At 38.7% G+C, this 15,468-nt stretch overlaps 6 protein-coding genes across 6 annotated transcripts; 4 read left to right on the top strand and 2 right to left on the bottom strand.

Moving 5' to 3' along the window:
- Window positions 1-243: 243 nt before the first annotated feature.
- Window positions 244-895, bottom strand: LOC108074034 (uncharacterized). The gene is made up of 3 exons (XM_017165901.1): window positions 839-895; window positions 464-781; window positions 244-405 (listed from the first exon to the last, which is right to left on the bottom strand). Exons 1-3 carry the CDS (start codon window positions 893-895, stop codon window positions 244-246), a joined length of 537 nt encoding a protein of 178 aa, XP_017021390.1.
- A 497-nt stretch (window positions 896-1,392) lies between these two features.
- Window positions 1,393-2,045, bottom strand: LOC108074035 (uncharacterized). The gene is made up of 3 exons (XM_017165903.1): window positions 2,010-2,045; window positions 1,614-1,931; window positions 1,393-1,554 (listed from the first exon to the last, which is right to left on the bottom strand). The coding sequence occupies exons 1-3, from the start codon at window positions 2,043-2,045 to the stop codon at window positions 1,393-1,395; spliced, it is 516 nt and encodes a 171-aa protein (XP_017021392.1).
- Window positions 2,046-4,944: 2,899 nt separating this feature from the next.
- yellow-e2 (L-dopachrome tautomerase yellow-e2) lies at window positions 4,945-6,815 on the top strand. The gene is made up of 3 exons (XM_017165928.3): window positions 4,945-4,997; window positions 5,050-5,309; window positions 5,569-6,815. Coding segments are annotated over exons 1-3 (1,317 nt in total). The 5' UTR covers window positions 4,945-4,995; the 3' UTR covers window positions 6,624-6,815.
- Window positions 6,816-7,124: 309 nt separating this feature from the next.
- On the top strand, window positions 7,125-8,447 carry yellow-e3 (L-dopachrome tautomerase yellow-e3). The gene is made up of 2 exons (XM_017165918.2): window positions 7,125-7,472; window positions 7,554-8,447. Exons 1-2 carry the CDS (start codon window positions 7,125-7,127, stop codon window positions 8,445-8,447), a joined length of 1,242 nt encoding a protein of 413 aa, XP_017021407.2.
- Window positions 8,448-8,729: 282 nt separating this feature from the next.
- Window positions 8,730-9,261, top strand: Dpm3 (Dolichyl-phosphate mannosyltransferase subunit 3). The gene is made up of 2 exons (XM_017165927.2): window positions 8,730-8,975; window positions 9,048-9,261. The coding sequence occupies exons 1-2, from the start codon at window positions 8,826-8,828 to the stop codon at window positions 9,180-9,182; spliced, it is 285 nt and encodes a 94-aa protein (XP_017021416.1). The 5' UTR covers window positions 8,730-8,825; the 3' UTR covers window positions 9,183-9,261.
- Window positions 9,262-10,067: 806 nt separating this feature from the next.
- Window positions 10,068-13,534, top strand: GILT1 (Gamma-interferon-inducible lysosomal thiol reductase 1). Its single transcript, XM_017166016.3, has 4 exons — window positions 10,068-10,260; window positions 12,449-12,583; window positions 12,661-13,020; window positions 13,081-13,534. The coding sequence occupies exons 1-4, from the start codon at window positions 10,189-10,191 to the stop codon at window positions 13,267-13,269; spliced, it is 756 nt and encodes a 251-aa protein (XP_017021505.1). The 5' UTR covers window positions 10,068-10,188; the 3' UTR covers window positions 13,270-13,534.
- Window positions 13,535-15,468: the final 1,934 nt, after the last annotated feature.

Below are 15,468 nucleotides of genomic sequence, written 5' to 3'. Positions count from 1 at the left end.
AACGGAAAAGTTTAGGCTATAATATAGCTTATATTATTTAAGCAATTATTTTGAATTCCAACTGTTTTATGTTGAGATTACCATTTATTTGGTCCATTGAATGGTTTAAAAATAAATGGTATATAGTAACTATTGGAAATTAAGTTCTCTACTAAAACAATCCTCATTTCAAAGTGCAAAATAATTATTATAAGTGGTATAAACCGCGCTGCATTTTGTTAACTTTAAAAACGATCTGGTATTTCATGCTTTCATTATATCCTCGACGAACACAAAACTGACATTGGTATCAAATTGCAGTTTCTGGTCAAAGAACCACCTCAAGGATAACATATATTCGCCAGTTGGAAATGGAAGTAGCAATAGTTGCGGTTTCAGATAAAATCCTCTGATAATTTGTGGTCCCTGAAATAAAAATAAATTATTATCTTTTATTTAAAGCTGAAAAGTTGGGTAAACTTGCCACATAAGGACACGTGTGGTTGATATTGGTAAATTCCTTAAAAAGACCAAAGACTATTTTTGTTGCCGGGTTATAGTTCCTTCGCATAAAACGGCAGCAATCCACTATTTCCCTTACGAGCCACGGCTTATAGCCACTTTCTCTTTTATATAGGTTACCATGGACAAAGATGTTATTTACAGAATGGAGAACAGTTCCGTTGAGATTGAAGATCACCTTCTCCCGAGACACGGCCTTTAGGCGACACTCGTGAAACTGGAACCATGATTTGTTGTAGCTTTCGCAGACAACGTTTGAAAACTTGAAAACGACTGCAAACTATAAAACAGAGATTTGAATAGTATTTCTTTTTTGATATATTATTCCACGACCTACACTGAAATTTGATAAAAATACTCCAAGTAGAGCACAACAAACTAAAGACAACCGCATATTAAGCAACTATTGTTTGTTCTGAGCACAAAAAGAAGAACCTAAAGAGATATAAATGTCTATATACATATTTTACAAAATAATATTGTTTATTGTTTGGTTCATTTACTTTAAAATTAAGGTTCAGCGATTGATTTGACTGAAATGATACATACGTTATTTTATTTTTTTTACAATTGATGTGAAACCTTCTAAGGCACTTCAACTTTTTCCGCCGACCTAAGTAACACGTTGCCACTGACTCAGACTAAATAGTCAAATAAATGGAAGAGTTTAGCCTATATTATTTAAGCAATTATTTGAATTTTCAACTGTAGCTTTTATGTTAAGATCAACATTTATTTGGTCCGTTGAATGGTTTAAAAATAAATGGTATATAGTAACTATTGGAAATTAAGTTCTCTACCAATACAATCCCCATTTCAAAGTGCAAAATAATTATTATAAGTGGTATAAACCGCGCTGCATTTTGTTAACTTTAAAAACGATCTAGTATTTCATGCTTTCATTATATCCTCGACGAACACAAAACTGACATTGGTATCAAATTGCAGTTTCTGGTCAAAGAACCATCTCAGGGATAACATATATTCGCCACTTGGAAATGGAAGAAGCAATAGTTCAGGTTTCAGATAAAATCCTCTAACAACTTGTGGGCCCTGGTAAAATTAAAGTTATACTTTAGTTGTTTTTAAAACCAAAATGAGGATATACTTACCACGTAAGGGCATGTGTGGTTGATATTGGTAAATTCTTTGAAGAGACCAAAGACTAATTTAGCTATTGGGTTGTAGCTCTTTCGCATAAAACGGCAGGCATCCACTCTAGACTCCATAAGCCACGGCTTAAAGCCGCTTTCCCTTTTGAACACCTTGCCCTCTGTGTGGGCATTATTTACGGGATGCAGAATAGTTCCGTTCATATTTAGGATCACTCTCTCCCGAGATACGGCCTTCAGGCGACACTCGTGAAACTCGAACCACGATTTGTTGTAGCTCTCGCAGACAAAGTTGGAAAACTTGAAAATTACTGCATACTGTAAAAGAGGTTTTATTATATTTTCTATACTTAGTTATGGGTTTTCTCAGCGTACACCCAAATGTGATAAAAATACTCCTAGTAGAGCACAATATATAAATGTGTACCGCATTTTACTAAACTAATATTTGTTCTGAGCACAGAAAGCTGAATGTATAAAATGCATAAGTAAATGTGTTTATAATGATTACATTTTGCCAAAAATATTGCAATTATATAGTCATTAAATATTCGCATATTTGTTGCTTGATTGACTCAACTTTAAAGCCCAATTTAAGCTAGCGAAGTTATATATTGTTGCGAAAGGGATCGTCAAGGTTTTTAGTTAAGTAATTCAAATTTATTTACAGCTTCAATTTAAACAGGGAAATAGGGAAAAATCAACCAGTATTCCTTGTAATCCCAATAGTATTTAAATAATTAAATTAAATTAACTTTCTTGCTGAAATATTTACAATAAAACCCCAGAGTTATAGATAAGCCAATGCCATTATTTAACCTCTGATACGGGAAGCAATGGCTTGGGCTTACACCATTGGTAAATGTTTCCTAAACACATTAATTTCATCTGCAAACTCCCAGCAGTATATTTTACTTTTCTCCTTGAAGAAAGCTCCCAAGCATGATAAATGTGACCAATAATGCCAACTATTTATTACTTTCAAGCCAATTAATTGCACGTTAATATCTGCAGCGACACTTAATGGTAGATTATTTTTCCATTTGTATGCAATGAATGGCAGTGTCACAGCTTAGTTGATTAACAAAGACATTAACTATAAAGTCGAAACGAGTCTGCCACCTGCTGCAGATTACTGCGGTCACCTTAGGAAGCCATATCTAGACCAGGGTATTAGAGATTGGCCAATACCTCCAGAGGCGAAAAGACTTGCTTCCGGCAGCTCAAGCCTTGCTAAATTTGGGGAAGCTGTTACTTTTTTATTTTAACACCTTTGGCTAGTGTTCCTCGAGTTTATGGCAAACTGGGGTAAGGTTAGGCCAAAATGTGTGAAGAATATTACGGGGCTAAGTCCAAATTAAGCGACCAGTTCCAGTCATCAAACAATATTCGCTTTTAAATGCCATTAACAATTTGAGGCTTAAACCGGTCGACGGCAGGCGTCGCGACGCGTCGGTGGAATTAGATAGTATCTCCTGTATCTTCGGACAGTAATTGATGGGCGAAACAAGAAACAAATTGTACAGGGGCAAGGTGGACAGATATATTGGTATGTTTTACCAGATTGCGATTATTGCATGCAGTCAAGCGTGTGGAATTGGTTAATCGATTGGGAATCGAATCGAATTGAATCACTTTCAAATATCGAATGCAGTTGTATATGCTTTAAAATATTTCTATATTCAATGTATTTCCCTTTCCAAAAAATGGCGTTAATTAAAAATCAATATGAAAATAAGGAAGCGTTTTCTGTTAATTGATTTCAAATTTTATTTCGATGACAAGCTGACCGCATCCAACGGAATCACTTTCTAATATTTGGATATATATACATATGAGATGAGCTGTTTATATATACTTACAAATCGTTAAATTTGAAAATTATATCCCCGATATTGTTATTTAAAAGTCAAGCTGATATAAGAAAGAGCAGTGAGTGACGAGTTCGGAGACATAAATATTTTATGACTTGGCGCTCATTCGCTGCGAATGTATAAGCCGTCGCATCAATTAAGTTTCGTTTGTACATTATGAAAGTGCAATAAAAACGCGTTTAGTTTCGTCACTCTCTGGCGGACAGAATGTCTCAATGGACAAAATGCCTTTTGATTAATTAATCAAATTAAGCCAACTTACCGACGACGCTGCTCATCTCTCGGCTGTGACATTAATGAGCCGTGAAATGACAGACCAACTAGTTTTTTCTGCATTTAATGTGTTGATTTCTTCATTTTTTCTGGCCTGCGGTTTAATTCTTAGTGGCGGGCGCCTCCATCAAAGTAATTTGCATATTAAAACCGATGCCAACTGGGGCCATAAACACCCAATGGTTTATTCATTAACGATTAGAAGTTATGTTAGCGAACAACCTGGTAATAGTTTTGATCATATTAGATTTTTAATTTTAACTGTGTTTAATATTAAACATTTGGGGGAGTAATTTTACTGGGAATATTATAAATTCTTCTGAGAAAGTTGATGTTAACAGTCAAAGACAAAAAATTTGATATGGGTTATCGTAAAAATTTTAAAAAATGTGCTAAAATTTTGAACTTCTAAAGTCCTATTTCGGTTTCTTAGCTCAGAAAAAACTAGCACAGAAAATCTTTTAAAAGTCGATGCCATAATTCTATTGAAAACTGCAAGGGTATACAAATTTCGGCTTCCCAAAGTTAGTTTCCTTTCTTGTTTAGTAAATCCTATCTTAACTATCTTTATAATATCTCTTGAACTAATAGCGATAGTCCCTCCTAAATTACGTCTTTAAGTTTATTTGCATGGAAACTGCCAGCATCGTTAGTCCAAATTCGGTTGAACCAATTAACCTAAACACCCATTGGATTATTCATGAGCGATTGGATATTTATAAGGCTGATAACAAACTGTCCATGCTGTTTTCAATGTCAATACATTAAATCAACACTTTCGTGGCTTTTGAACTCTATTTAGTTATGTATATAATCTAATCCCATTTGTTAACTAAATTCCAAGAATCTAATATACACTTACTCTTCTCTAGGGTCTAAATAACTTAGTAATCATGTTGTAAAGAGCCTGTGATTTTAGTTTATTATTGATCTGCTAAATTTTAAACAATCTTATATGACAAATAATAATATATATTATTTCCTTGCATTACCATTTTAGCCACACATCTGAAGTACTCTCAGAAAGAGCATTATACTGAAAGAGATGAAACTCTAGAAGAGCAAAAACAACCAACTTATACAATATACATTTTAAAAACCAGTTGTGATACATCCATTGAATTTTGTTTTTGCTATTTCACAATGTTTACGCTTTTTTGGCGTCTGATGGTTCAGTATAATGGCAAGAGCCCTCGAGTAAGGATCACTCTTGATTGGACGAACAAAACCTGAAAATGTGAGGCAGATTTTATTTTCGGCTACCTTGATTAATCCAGAACTCGTTACAGGCGGCTAATTCTACATTTTGTATTATGGATAACTTTACAAAGCCTTTGCCTGGCTCAGTATCACTATCATGTCAACCGCCCAAAGAATAATCAGCCGAATTTCAAGTTTCCCTCGGAGTACAAGGAACTGCAAAGAGTTTACGAATGGAAGAATATTCAATATGGTTTTCCCAGCGAACAGGAACGGCAGGAGTTGCTGCGAAATGGTCGCTATAATCCGGGCAGTCCCATACCGATCGATATTGATGTATATTACCCACGTAAGCACACAACACAAATATTAGAGATTTGTATTGATAATTTTTTGAGAGTCACTGATTTGCTGAGGATCTTTCTTTTCCGTAATCGGATTAATTAACTTTTTTAGTTAATTTTAAAAATAAGTTCTCGGATTCATTGCCTTGTCATTTAAAGATGTTTAATAATATACATTCAGAGCTCATCAAGGCATTCGACGATCACTTTTAATTCCTGTTTTTATCAAGATAAAAATTAAACATCAATTCTTTGACATTTCAGCTAATGGCGCCCGTCCGCGTCTCTTTGTGACATCACCTCGCTTTGGACAAGGGGTTCCATATTCCCTGGCCTATGTCACAGATGTCCAGGGTGAAAATGGCACGGTACTCCAGGCCTATCCCAGTTATGAATGGCACAGCAGCCACGGCGGCAACTGCGATGGTCTGACCTCCGTTTATCGGGTCCACATTGATGCCTGTGGACAGATGTGGGTATTGGACAGTGGAGAAATAGAGTTTGTGCAGCACTGTGCGCCGCAGGTGGTGGTCTTTGATTTGGCCACCAACCAGTTAATCCATCGCTACCGTCTGCCAGAAGCCGCCTACAAGGCGAAGGTCAGCAGGTTTGTGAACATATTCGCGGACATACGGGACCCACCGCCAGGTGGGCAATGCAAGGATGTGTTTGCCTACCTGGCCGATCCCACCAGCAAGGCCATAGTTGTCTACGATGTGGCGAATCAGCAGTCGTGGCGCATCGAAAACAAGTTCACCTATCCGGACGCCAGATTCGGCACCCACACGGTGGCAGGTGAGAGTTTCGAGCTGCTCGATGGACCCCTGGCCTTATCAGTGACTCCGCTGGGTCTGGGGCTGCGACGACACCTGGTTTTCCATGCCCTTTCCAACGACCTAGAGGTGGCCATTCCCCTGGACATACTCAACAATGCCACGAACTGGAGGGCAGGCCTGAGTGCTTCTTTGTCGGAGTTCATGACTCTGGGCAGGCGGGGAGTTCAGTGCGCGTCGCATGCCATTAGCCGGCAGGGATTCTGGTTCTGCGGCTTCCTGGAACCCATCGGCATCTTCGGCTGGGACATACGCAGGCCCTACACTCGCGAAAATGTCCAGTTGCTGGCTCTAAATCCTGATACCCTGCAGTTTGTGAGCGGCATGAAGATCGTACAAAGACCCAGCGACGGGCGCGAGGAACTCTGGCTGCTGTCGGATCGCCTGCAGAAGATCTTTGCCGGAACCATTGACTACACCGAGATCAATTATCGGGTACTACGCTGCGACGTTGACGACCTGCTGCAGGGGCGGGGTTGCTTTTAGATCCGATATCCGAGACTCCATAAAGACTAGACCAGAGACCCTCGAGATCTGAGAGGCTGGCTGGGGCAGTGCAAACACCATTTAAGCGGCCATAAAAGATGTCCATCCATAAATCTTTGAACTATTCGAAAGTGTTTGTTTGGTCGCCACAGGTACACGACCTTTACCTAAGAGCCCGCTGGTCAATTACACGCGAAGAAATGTTTAAGCCCAGAAATCGAGTAAAATAAATTACATTTAAGATAGTTTTTAAAATTCATTAACAAAATGATTAAGTCATAATGAAGTAAATAATATTTTCAATAAACAAAAATTATGCCATATAAGTTTCCTTTGATTTAAAAATATATCCTTTAATCATTCTTTAGCTAGATTTTTTCTTCGAGTGCAGCCTGGACCACAGGCTAACACCTCTATCGCGCCTACCTGTTCATCTCTTCAGTCTTCGGCAACCTTTTGAACAGTATGGATCTGTCACTCTGTAAGTCATCAGCTAGTGCCATGATCGTGATCCTTCTCAGCTTGCTCAGTGCAGTTCAGGCCCAGAAGCTGGCCCTCAAGGAGTTGTATACTCTCCACCAGTGGACAAATCTGAGTCTGGGCGATGACCAGGCCCTGGGCAATCGCTTCTTGCCGGTGGACGTGGACATTGAGTATGGAGATGAGGGAAGACATCGCACCTTCCTCACGATTCCACGGCTGGGCATGGCCACACCCTTCACGCTGGCCACCGTGGTGTCGGATGATAACGAGGTTGTAGAGAACCCCAGGCTGGAGCCGTATCCCAATAAAGAGTGGCATATTCCACCCAACAATTGCTCTGGCATTACATCGGCCATTAGGACTTATGTGAGTACCAGTTTATCAAGGGAATCCTTATGTGGAGATGGAGATTATAAATTTTGTTATTTTTTCTCAATTTTTTCACAGATCGATCAATGCTGGCGGCTCTGGGTGGTGGACTCTGGCCAGGTCAACTCCCTGCAATTGTGTCCGCCGCAGGTTCTGACCTTTGACCTGGTCAGGGACGAGCTGATACAGAGGCACTCCCTGCCCCCAAATACCTACACGCCCAGCGTGTCCATCTTCACCGCCCTGGTTGTGGACCTGTCGGAGAGTGGCACACCCAATAGATGCGTGGGCGGCAAGGCCTATATAGCCGATGCCTGGGGCTATGGCCTTATTGTGTTTGACTCCTTGACCGGCAGATCCTGGCGCATTGAGCACGAGTCCATGAGACCTTTGGCGTTTGTGGGATTAGCTCGATCCGGTAGCTCCCAGGCGGGAATATTCACTGTGAGCTTGAGTCCCAGTGAAGTGGAGGATCGTTTCCTGTACTTCCACACCCTGAACGCCTTCAATGAAGTGAAGGTGTCCCTTGCCGTGATCAACAACGAAACCATCTGGAAATCGAACAATGCCAGTACATCGCTCGATGGCCACTTCCACATCCTGGGTACTCGGGGTATCCAATGCGAGTCCGAGGTAATGGATCAGTCGGGGAATCTCTTCTGCAGCCTCATTAGCCTGGGAGCGCTTATTAAGTGGGAGGAGAGCTCCAATTATACGGCGGATGACCTGCGAGTGGTGGCCTATAATCCGCATAAGATCAAGTTCGTCACGGGTCTGAAGATCAACCGGAATTCCCAGGGAGAGGAGGAGCTCTGGGCCCTGAGCAGTGAGCCGAAACTCTTCGTGGGTGGTGCTCTGCCGGAGAACGAGGTCAAGTTCCAAATAGTAGGCTGCCGCACGGCTGACCTTCTTGCCAATACGCCCTGTACAGTGGGTGTTACTGAAACTTCGCCCACTAAATTAGCAAATTAATTTAACATAACTACTTAGATTTATTTAAAATATTTTAAAAAGAAAAATTATTTGATTTTGGCCGTTGGGCCTATAATGCAAAGAATTCTTAAATTAGAATTAAAATAAATTAATTAAAGTGTAATATTTATCGTGTTTTATTATTGTATGTATTTAGAACGGTGTTTTTTTTTTACTTTAAATTATTTAAAATTCAAATTAAAAGGTGTTACTGGCTCTAGAAAGCTGCCAGCTTTAAAACTCAGGCTGCTTTTAGTATTTTTCTCAAAGAGACATGGTATATTTTACCCGGCCTACCTACGGTCACACTACTTGTCTGTTTACGTGTATTTCCTTATTTTGGATTTTGTTTTATTTACCCCAAAAATCCAATTAAATATGACGAACCTGCAACGCTGGCTCTTCTACGCCTCGCTCTTTGCAGTGCCCTATCTGGCCATTGTCTTGGGAACGGTGCAAACCCAGTTTACTACCAAGTATTTCCTACACATTCAACTGCTCCCCTTGCTGCTGCTGGTGATTTTCGGCGTAAGTTCTGTAGACTTTGTAGATAACACCTGACCTCTGATTAATTCACAATTTTATCATCATTTCACTCAGATATTTTCGGCGTGGACTGTCTTGTACCGGACTTTTACTTTCAACGACTGCCCCGAGGCCGCCAAGGAGCTGCAGGCTGAGATTCTGGAGGCACGCAAGGACTTGATAGCCAAGGGATTTCGGTTTCGCGACTGAGGTGGGGGGTTCCCAACTCCCCAGGACTTGTGCATGTTAATCTGTAATTCCATTATTTATATAAAGTTACGCAAATGTACTTAAGAACGTGTTTTATGTGTAGGTGAACCATGCAAGGGTTGATTTCCCTAGGTGGCAAAAGTTGCTAAGACTCGAATATGTTGAGGTTTTGGTTTTGGTGGCTAGAAAAATGGTAGGAAACAAAAAATAATGCGTTTTATGTAATTTTAGTGGAAAGAACTGTGTATTTATATTGTCTTGTAATTAAAATGTCCAGAATCCCGTAGGGATGAACATATAAGGACTTGAAAATGCGAGGTAACCTTCTTTTTAAATCCAATTTCCTTTTATTTTTTATTTTAAATTAGTAATTTCTATTCTTATTTGTTTATTTTTCGATTGAAAATGAAATCAGGATATCCCATTTTCGATATTTTTAAAGTACACATCAATTTAAGATATTTTGCTTTTGGGATTTCTGTTTTTGGTCTAGTTTTAAATCTATTTACATGACCAAAAATATTTATTTTTGATCTTAAAAAATAATTTGGAAATCATTAATGAATAAAAACGAATTTAATTTGTATCCTTTTATTCAATATTTTTATATTTTTGTTAAAGTTTTTTTGAGGCCTTTAATTTTCTATTAAAATATACTATAACTTCTAATCTATAAGTTACATATTTCTATTTATCTATGTAAAATATTTAATTTAACATAATATCTTATATAGTAAATTATCCTCTTAAAATCAGCGATCGAGCTCTTGTATTATCGATGTGTATACGATGAAACGAAGCCCAGCCCAAATTATGCATGCAGCTCTGGCTCTGGTTTCGACGCCGTGCTCACCGGCAGCGTCAAGCTCTCTTTTCCCAGCAAACAACAGTTCGCGCTTAGACCCCGGACCGCTCACAACGCGACAGTCGCTCGTTCGAAAGCCCACAGAAGGAACAAAAAATTGGAAGAAAAAAATTAGTAAGCAGAACAACAAGAAGCCAGAAAATGAGTCACAAAATTGCCGCCGTATGTCTCCTGATGAGCTGCCTGTTTGCCGCAGTCTACGGCGCAGCTAAGGTGAGTCTTTCCGGCAAAAAACTAACACATAGACGGGCGAAAAAAAGCTGCAAAATGGCATGGCTAAATAAAAATCATTACACAACCGAGGCAAGCGTGTCAGGGCCGTCGAAAAGCAGTTATACTATGTAGGTGAAGACGTGCTTAGGCGCAAAGAAAAATAATGAATAATAGACGAAAATCGCTTTAGAAAAGCTGCACCCTTTTCGTGGCAGCAACAAGTGGCATTTCCATGAGTTGAACGACCCGACACTAGCTTGGAAAATGCCGCAGCGGAAAAGCGTAGAGCGTAGAGCATAGAGCAGGGAGCAGCGAGCATAATTGACACTGTAAATAAGCCACCGAGTGCCCTGTTGCTCTGCTCTGTTGTTATTTTCGTTTGGGGCTCCGGAAAACCGGTTCCGAGACCAGTTTCAATTTCTCACAGAGCAGCCAAGCGGCGGTGAGCCGGCAGCCCAACTGCAACTCCATTGTACACACAGAATAAATTGGGCTAATTTCCAGAACGAAACGACCTTTTGTTCGGTTTAAGCTTAAAGGGAGCAAAGTACCTTTATTTTTATTTATTTAATTTAATTTAACCTTTTGCGACCTATAGTGGGTTTTATTAGTTGGCTAGTCTTCAAGGTTTTGTTGTTGTTAATTAGTTAGGTTTTTTATTTGGCAATTAAATTTACTATTATTAAAGCAAACGTTTAGAAAAAAATGTTTTTAGTAGGTAAATAAAATGCTTTATATTAGAAAGTTTCTAATAGAAACTCGTATTTGTTTTTATATTTTCTGTTTACCAATTAGATTATTAATTTTTTAATTTATTTAGAAACTATACCCTGAATAAGTAAACAATCCCTTAGCTACCTTGCTGGTTCACCAAGATTTATCTATGTATTTCTTGCTGTGTACCTTTACATTTACCTGTTGAAGCTTCTGTTGTTGTTCAGATCATTAAGAACGGTGGGTTCTTTCAGCGATGCGTCAGCAGCCTTTATATAACTTTAACTCCAGCAAATAAACAATTTGCATTTGTGTTTATATACTCGTGAGCATTTGTGATTATTTTCTATTTTTTCTGTTATTTTTTCCATTGTCATTTTGGTTGCCATTGTCAAAACTATTGCGCATCAGTCACGAGTTTAAAAAAAACTATTATAATAAATAGTTATTTTATCGGTTAAGGTTCACAGCAATTTGTGGAGATTAATCTGTAATCAGTTTTTATTTGGGTTAATATAATCAACAGAAATTACAAGTAAATTGCAATAAGCGAGAGTTTGGTTGAGGTTGGAAAATAAATATTTGTAGTTCTGTTCAACATATTCAAGCCACCGGAAATGAATAAACTATACAAAAAAGGTTTTTTTTACTAATTTTCTCAGAATAATACCATACGTCCAGAGAGATTTATTGAATGAGATATGGAAATATGCCGAGTTGACTGATCTCAAGAGAATTGTGTGCTGAGATCAGCATTATTTGATATTTGTATATTTATACACAAATATTCCGGCTTCAAACCACATGTTCCTGGAGCTTTCAAATGGGTAAACCCATGTGTTCACTTCCCAAACGCGACCTAATTATATGGAATTAAGATAAACTATTCAATGAATTTAATGTTTTTTTAAGAATAACAAACCAAACAATTAATTAATTAAGTTCAGACATTTGTGTTTTAATTGTTTTCCACTTTTTTTGTTCAAGTATATATTTAATAGGTTTAAGGCAAGCAAATTAATGGATGTTGATTGTGTTGTTGTAATCAAAGTCTATTAAATGCACATTTGGAATCACCTCCTGATATTTATTTTCCTTATCTATCACTCTCTTACGCATGCCGGTTCAAGTTCATCAATATTTTGGCCCATCAACTGGAGCATGTGCCAGTTGTTGTCCCCAATTGATAAACAAAGAGTAACAATATTTGGACCCGGTCCATTCAGCCGCATGTGATTTGCATGGCTCGGTTTGGCTGCACTTTCGAAAAATGCAAATTAGGGACGGCATCCCCCTCAATCAGACTTTGAACAAGTGCAGCAATCTTTTGCACCGAAAGAAATACCGCCACATGCCTTTTGTATATTTATAATTTAAATAAACATATTAGATTAAGATAGTATTATATTTGTCTACAAATAATCAAGTGCAAATTTAATTCCCTGTTTCAATTTTATTATCTAATATTCCCTAGGTACCCATTGCCGTGTACTACGAGTCTCTGTGCCCGGACAGTGCCAAGTTCATTACGGAGCAACTGTATCCTGCGGTCAGGGGAGAGCTGCGCGATGTGGTGGACCTCACCTTGGTGCCTTTCGGAAAGTCTCAGGTGAGTGTGAGCCCGAACCCTTACTTCATTTTTCCTCCGGCTGGACAATGGCTCATTTGCATCGTTTTCTTTGGTAGTTCTTTACCCAGGGCGCCGAGGTGACCTTCACCTGCCACCATGGGCCGAACGAGTGCTACGGCAACAAGGTGCATGCCTGTGCCATCGAGCACATCCAGGCCAACTCCTACCAGGTTGAGTACACGCGCGAGTCCCTGACTATCGACTTCATCAACTGCCTGATGAAGGCCGGCAAGAACTTCCCGGACAATGTCTATCCCGGCCAGCGTTGTGCGCAGGAGAACCACATCAACAACTGGGAGAACATCAAGACATGTGCCAACAGCACCGAGGGCAGTGTCCTGCTACGTAAGGCCGGAGAGGCCACCCAGCGGCTCAAGGAGCCACTGACCAGCGTGCCCACCATTCTGTTCAACGAGGTGAGAAGCGGTTATGACTAAATATACCATTTAAATTTTAATATTTTAAAAATTTTACAGCAATTTGAGAAGAAGGTTAATGAACGCGCCCAGGAGAACTTTGTCGGCACCCTCTGCAAGTATGTGTCCGCCCCACAGCCGCACATCTGCACTGCCCACAACGGTGCCGCCGCTCCTTCGATCACCAGCGTAAGCGCCATCCTTGGCTCCCTGCTGGGTCTTTGGTCTATCATCCGCCTCTTCCACTAAGCTGCCAACTGTCAGCCGCCTTTGCTATCTCCCACACCAACCCAACTTCAACTTCCAACTCAGCCAGACCTTTCTGTGCAATCGGGAATCTCAACCGTTAATGCCTTGTTTTACCTTACCACCTTTTGTTGGTTTGTTTTTAGGCCAATTGAAAGCCAAGCCGTCCAGATAGAATATGAATCACAATATCAGAGATCAAATTAGTTTTGCCAAGAGCTGGTCTTAATGTAACAATTTAATAAATTCTAAATAATAAAATATGAAATATGCAGTTTGTTTTATTGAAATTTGGTAAGTATTCTGTGGAAAATTTTAATTTATTTTAAAATTATTATAAATATGATGAGAAAATCTCTTAAAAAAGGCATTTAGAACATATTTTTAAATGTTGTATTAACCTGTGATGTTTATCCGAGAAACCCATTAAAAATTACAGTAAAATATTTCCAGTATGTCGCCTCAAAGTAGACAATAGTGTTTTCTTAGTCATTAGTTTATACTTTTAAGTCGTAATTATATATAATAGAACAGAACAAAACGTTAATTAAGTTGGCAACCACTTTTCAAAGTAATTTAACCAATTTAAGGGATTATCTATTAGTAAAAACACTTTAACTACAACAAGTTAAATCACCTATTAATTCTTCAACCGTTCATTAAATCTACAGACCCTTTAAAAATATCTCTTAAATTTTTCTTTCTTCCAAATCTAGACATTAATATTTATACCTTGTTTTTTTTTTAATAATCTAAAAATTGCAATTCAACAGAAAACCACGATCCTAACCTAGGGTTTACACACCCTTTTCCCTAATCTCCCTAATTGAAACTCTTCAAGCAAGCTTGTTTTCAGTGCTTCCAGATGCAGTTGATAGCTAGCTTTCCCCAAGCCAGACAACAGATGAGCATCGGTGGGCAATCTCATCAAATTGTGGGAGCTGAGCCGGGGCTCATGTGTTTGTTGTCAAATATTTTGATCGCCAGGCATTGAGCACCGTCAGCTGGTTATCGGGTAATTTGTTTTTGGTGCGATATAGGTGTATAGGAGATAACCTTTGGGTTCGTGTGTGCGGGTGGTGGGCGGATCAGGGGTGTATATATTTACATATATTCACTGTAGCAACAGGCCAATCCCGAGACTAAAGCAATCGCATGCAACCGGACAGATTACACCAGATGGACATGGCATCGAGGGCGGAGGTGGCAAATGTTGTAAACAACTCATTAGCGAATCAATTTGTAGCGCTGTTGAAATATAATCCGACTAAATATCAATTTGTTCGATCTAAGTTAAGGAGCTTCAGGGAAATCACAAAATATTACAACTGAACTCTGATAAAAAGCAAAATATTTGTCTTCAAGTCTAAAAAGTCTATCATATTTTAATAGAAGCTCTTTAAAACAATCATTTTTAATCAAATGCTGATCAAAGCTGAACATTTGTAATCTAAAAATGCATTAAAAATCAATTTTAGCTGAGGTTTTGATATTTTAACCCGGCTTGACAACTGCTGAGCAAGGAAACAAAAAATCTAAAATAAATATAATATATTTATATTCTGGAAAATTCTAGCTAAATAATGAAAACACATTCATTTGCTTGAGGTTTCTCATTAGAAAATGGCCTACGAGCTGTAGTTTATTTTTTAAGGAATGTAAAAGGTAATAAGACTAGAGCTTAATAAAAACGCAAGTTTATACGAAATGGCACCCCAAATTCGGACTATTTTAGTTTATATTTGTCTAAAAATCATATAAAATACATTTTTAATAAAATATACATCAAAAAATATGTATTCTTTCAATATATTTTGTGCTATATTATCATAGTTTAATTATTAAGACAAGCCTTTAGTTGTATTTACAAGAAAGGGATAAGCTAATAGAAATAAATAAGAATTAGAGTCGAAGGCCTTAGCTGCTATGGCTCTTTACCCCTAGTTAGCTCTTAGTTTATAACTATTTGTAAGCTTTGGATAAATAAATAAATAAATAGAAATAAATTAGAAATTCAAACCCCACTAAAAGGCAGTCAAAGGCTGTCCGCAAGGTCACCGCTTGGGGAATCATTCAATTGGATTGTGTATCAATTAAGTGCTAAGCGCTTTTCGGGCCATGGTTTTCTCGGGGGCAGAGTGCACTGGGTCCGCTTTTGGCAACTACGTCAGCAGGTAACGCACTCGTGGCACTCTGGAGCTA

The sequence above is a fragment of the Drosophila kikkawai genome, chromosome 3R (assembly GCF_030179895.1).
Source record: "Drosophila kikkawai strain 14028-0561.14 chromosome 3R, DkikHiC1v2, whole genome shotgun sequence".
In the NCBI taxonomy this organism is placed as follows: Eukaryota; Metazoa; Arthropoda; class Insecta; order Diptera; family Drosophilidae; genus Drosophila; species Drosophila kikkawai.
This window is presented reverse-complemented; position numbering and strand designations above follow the sequence as displayed.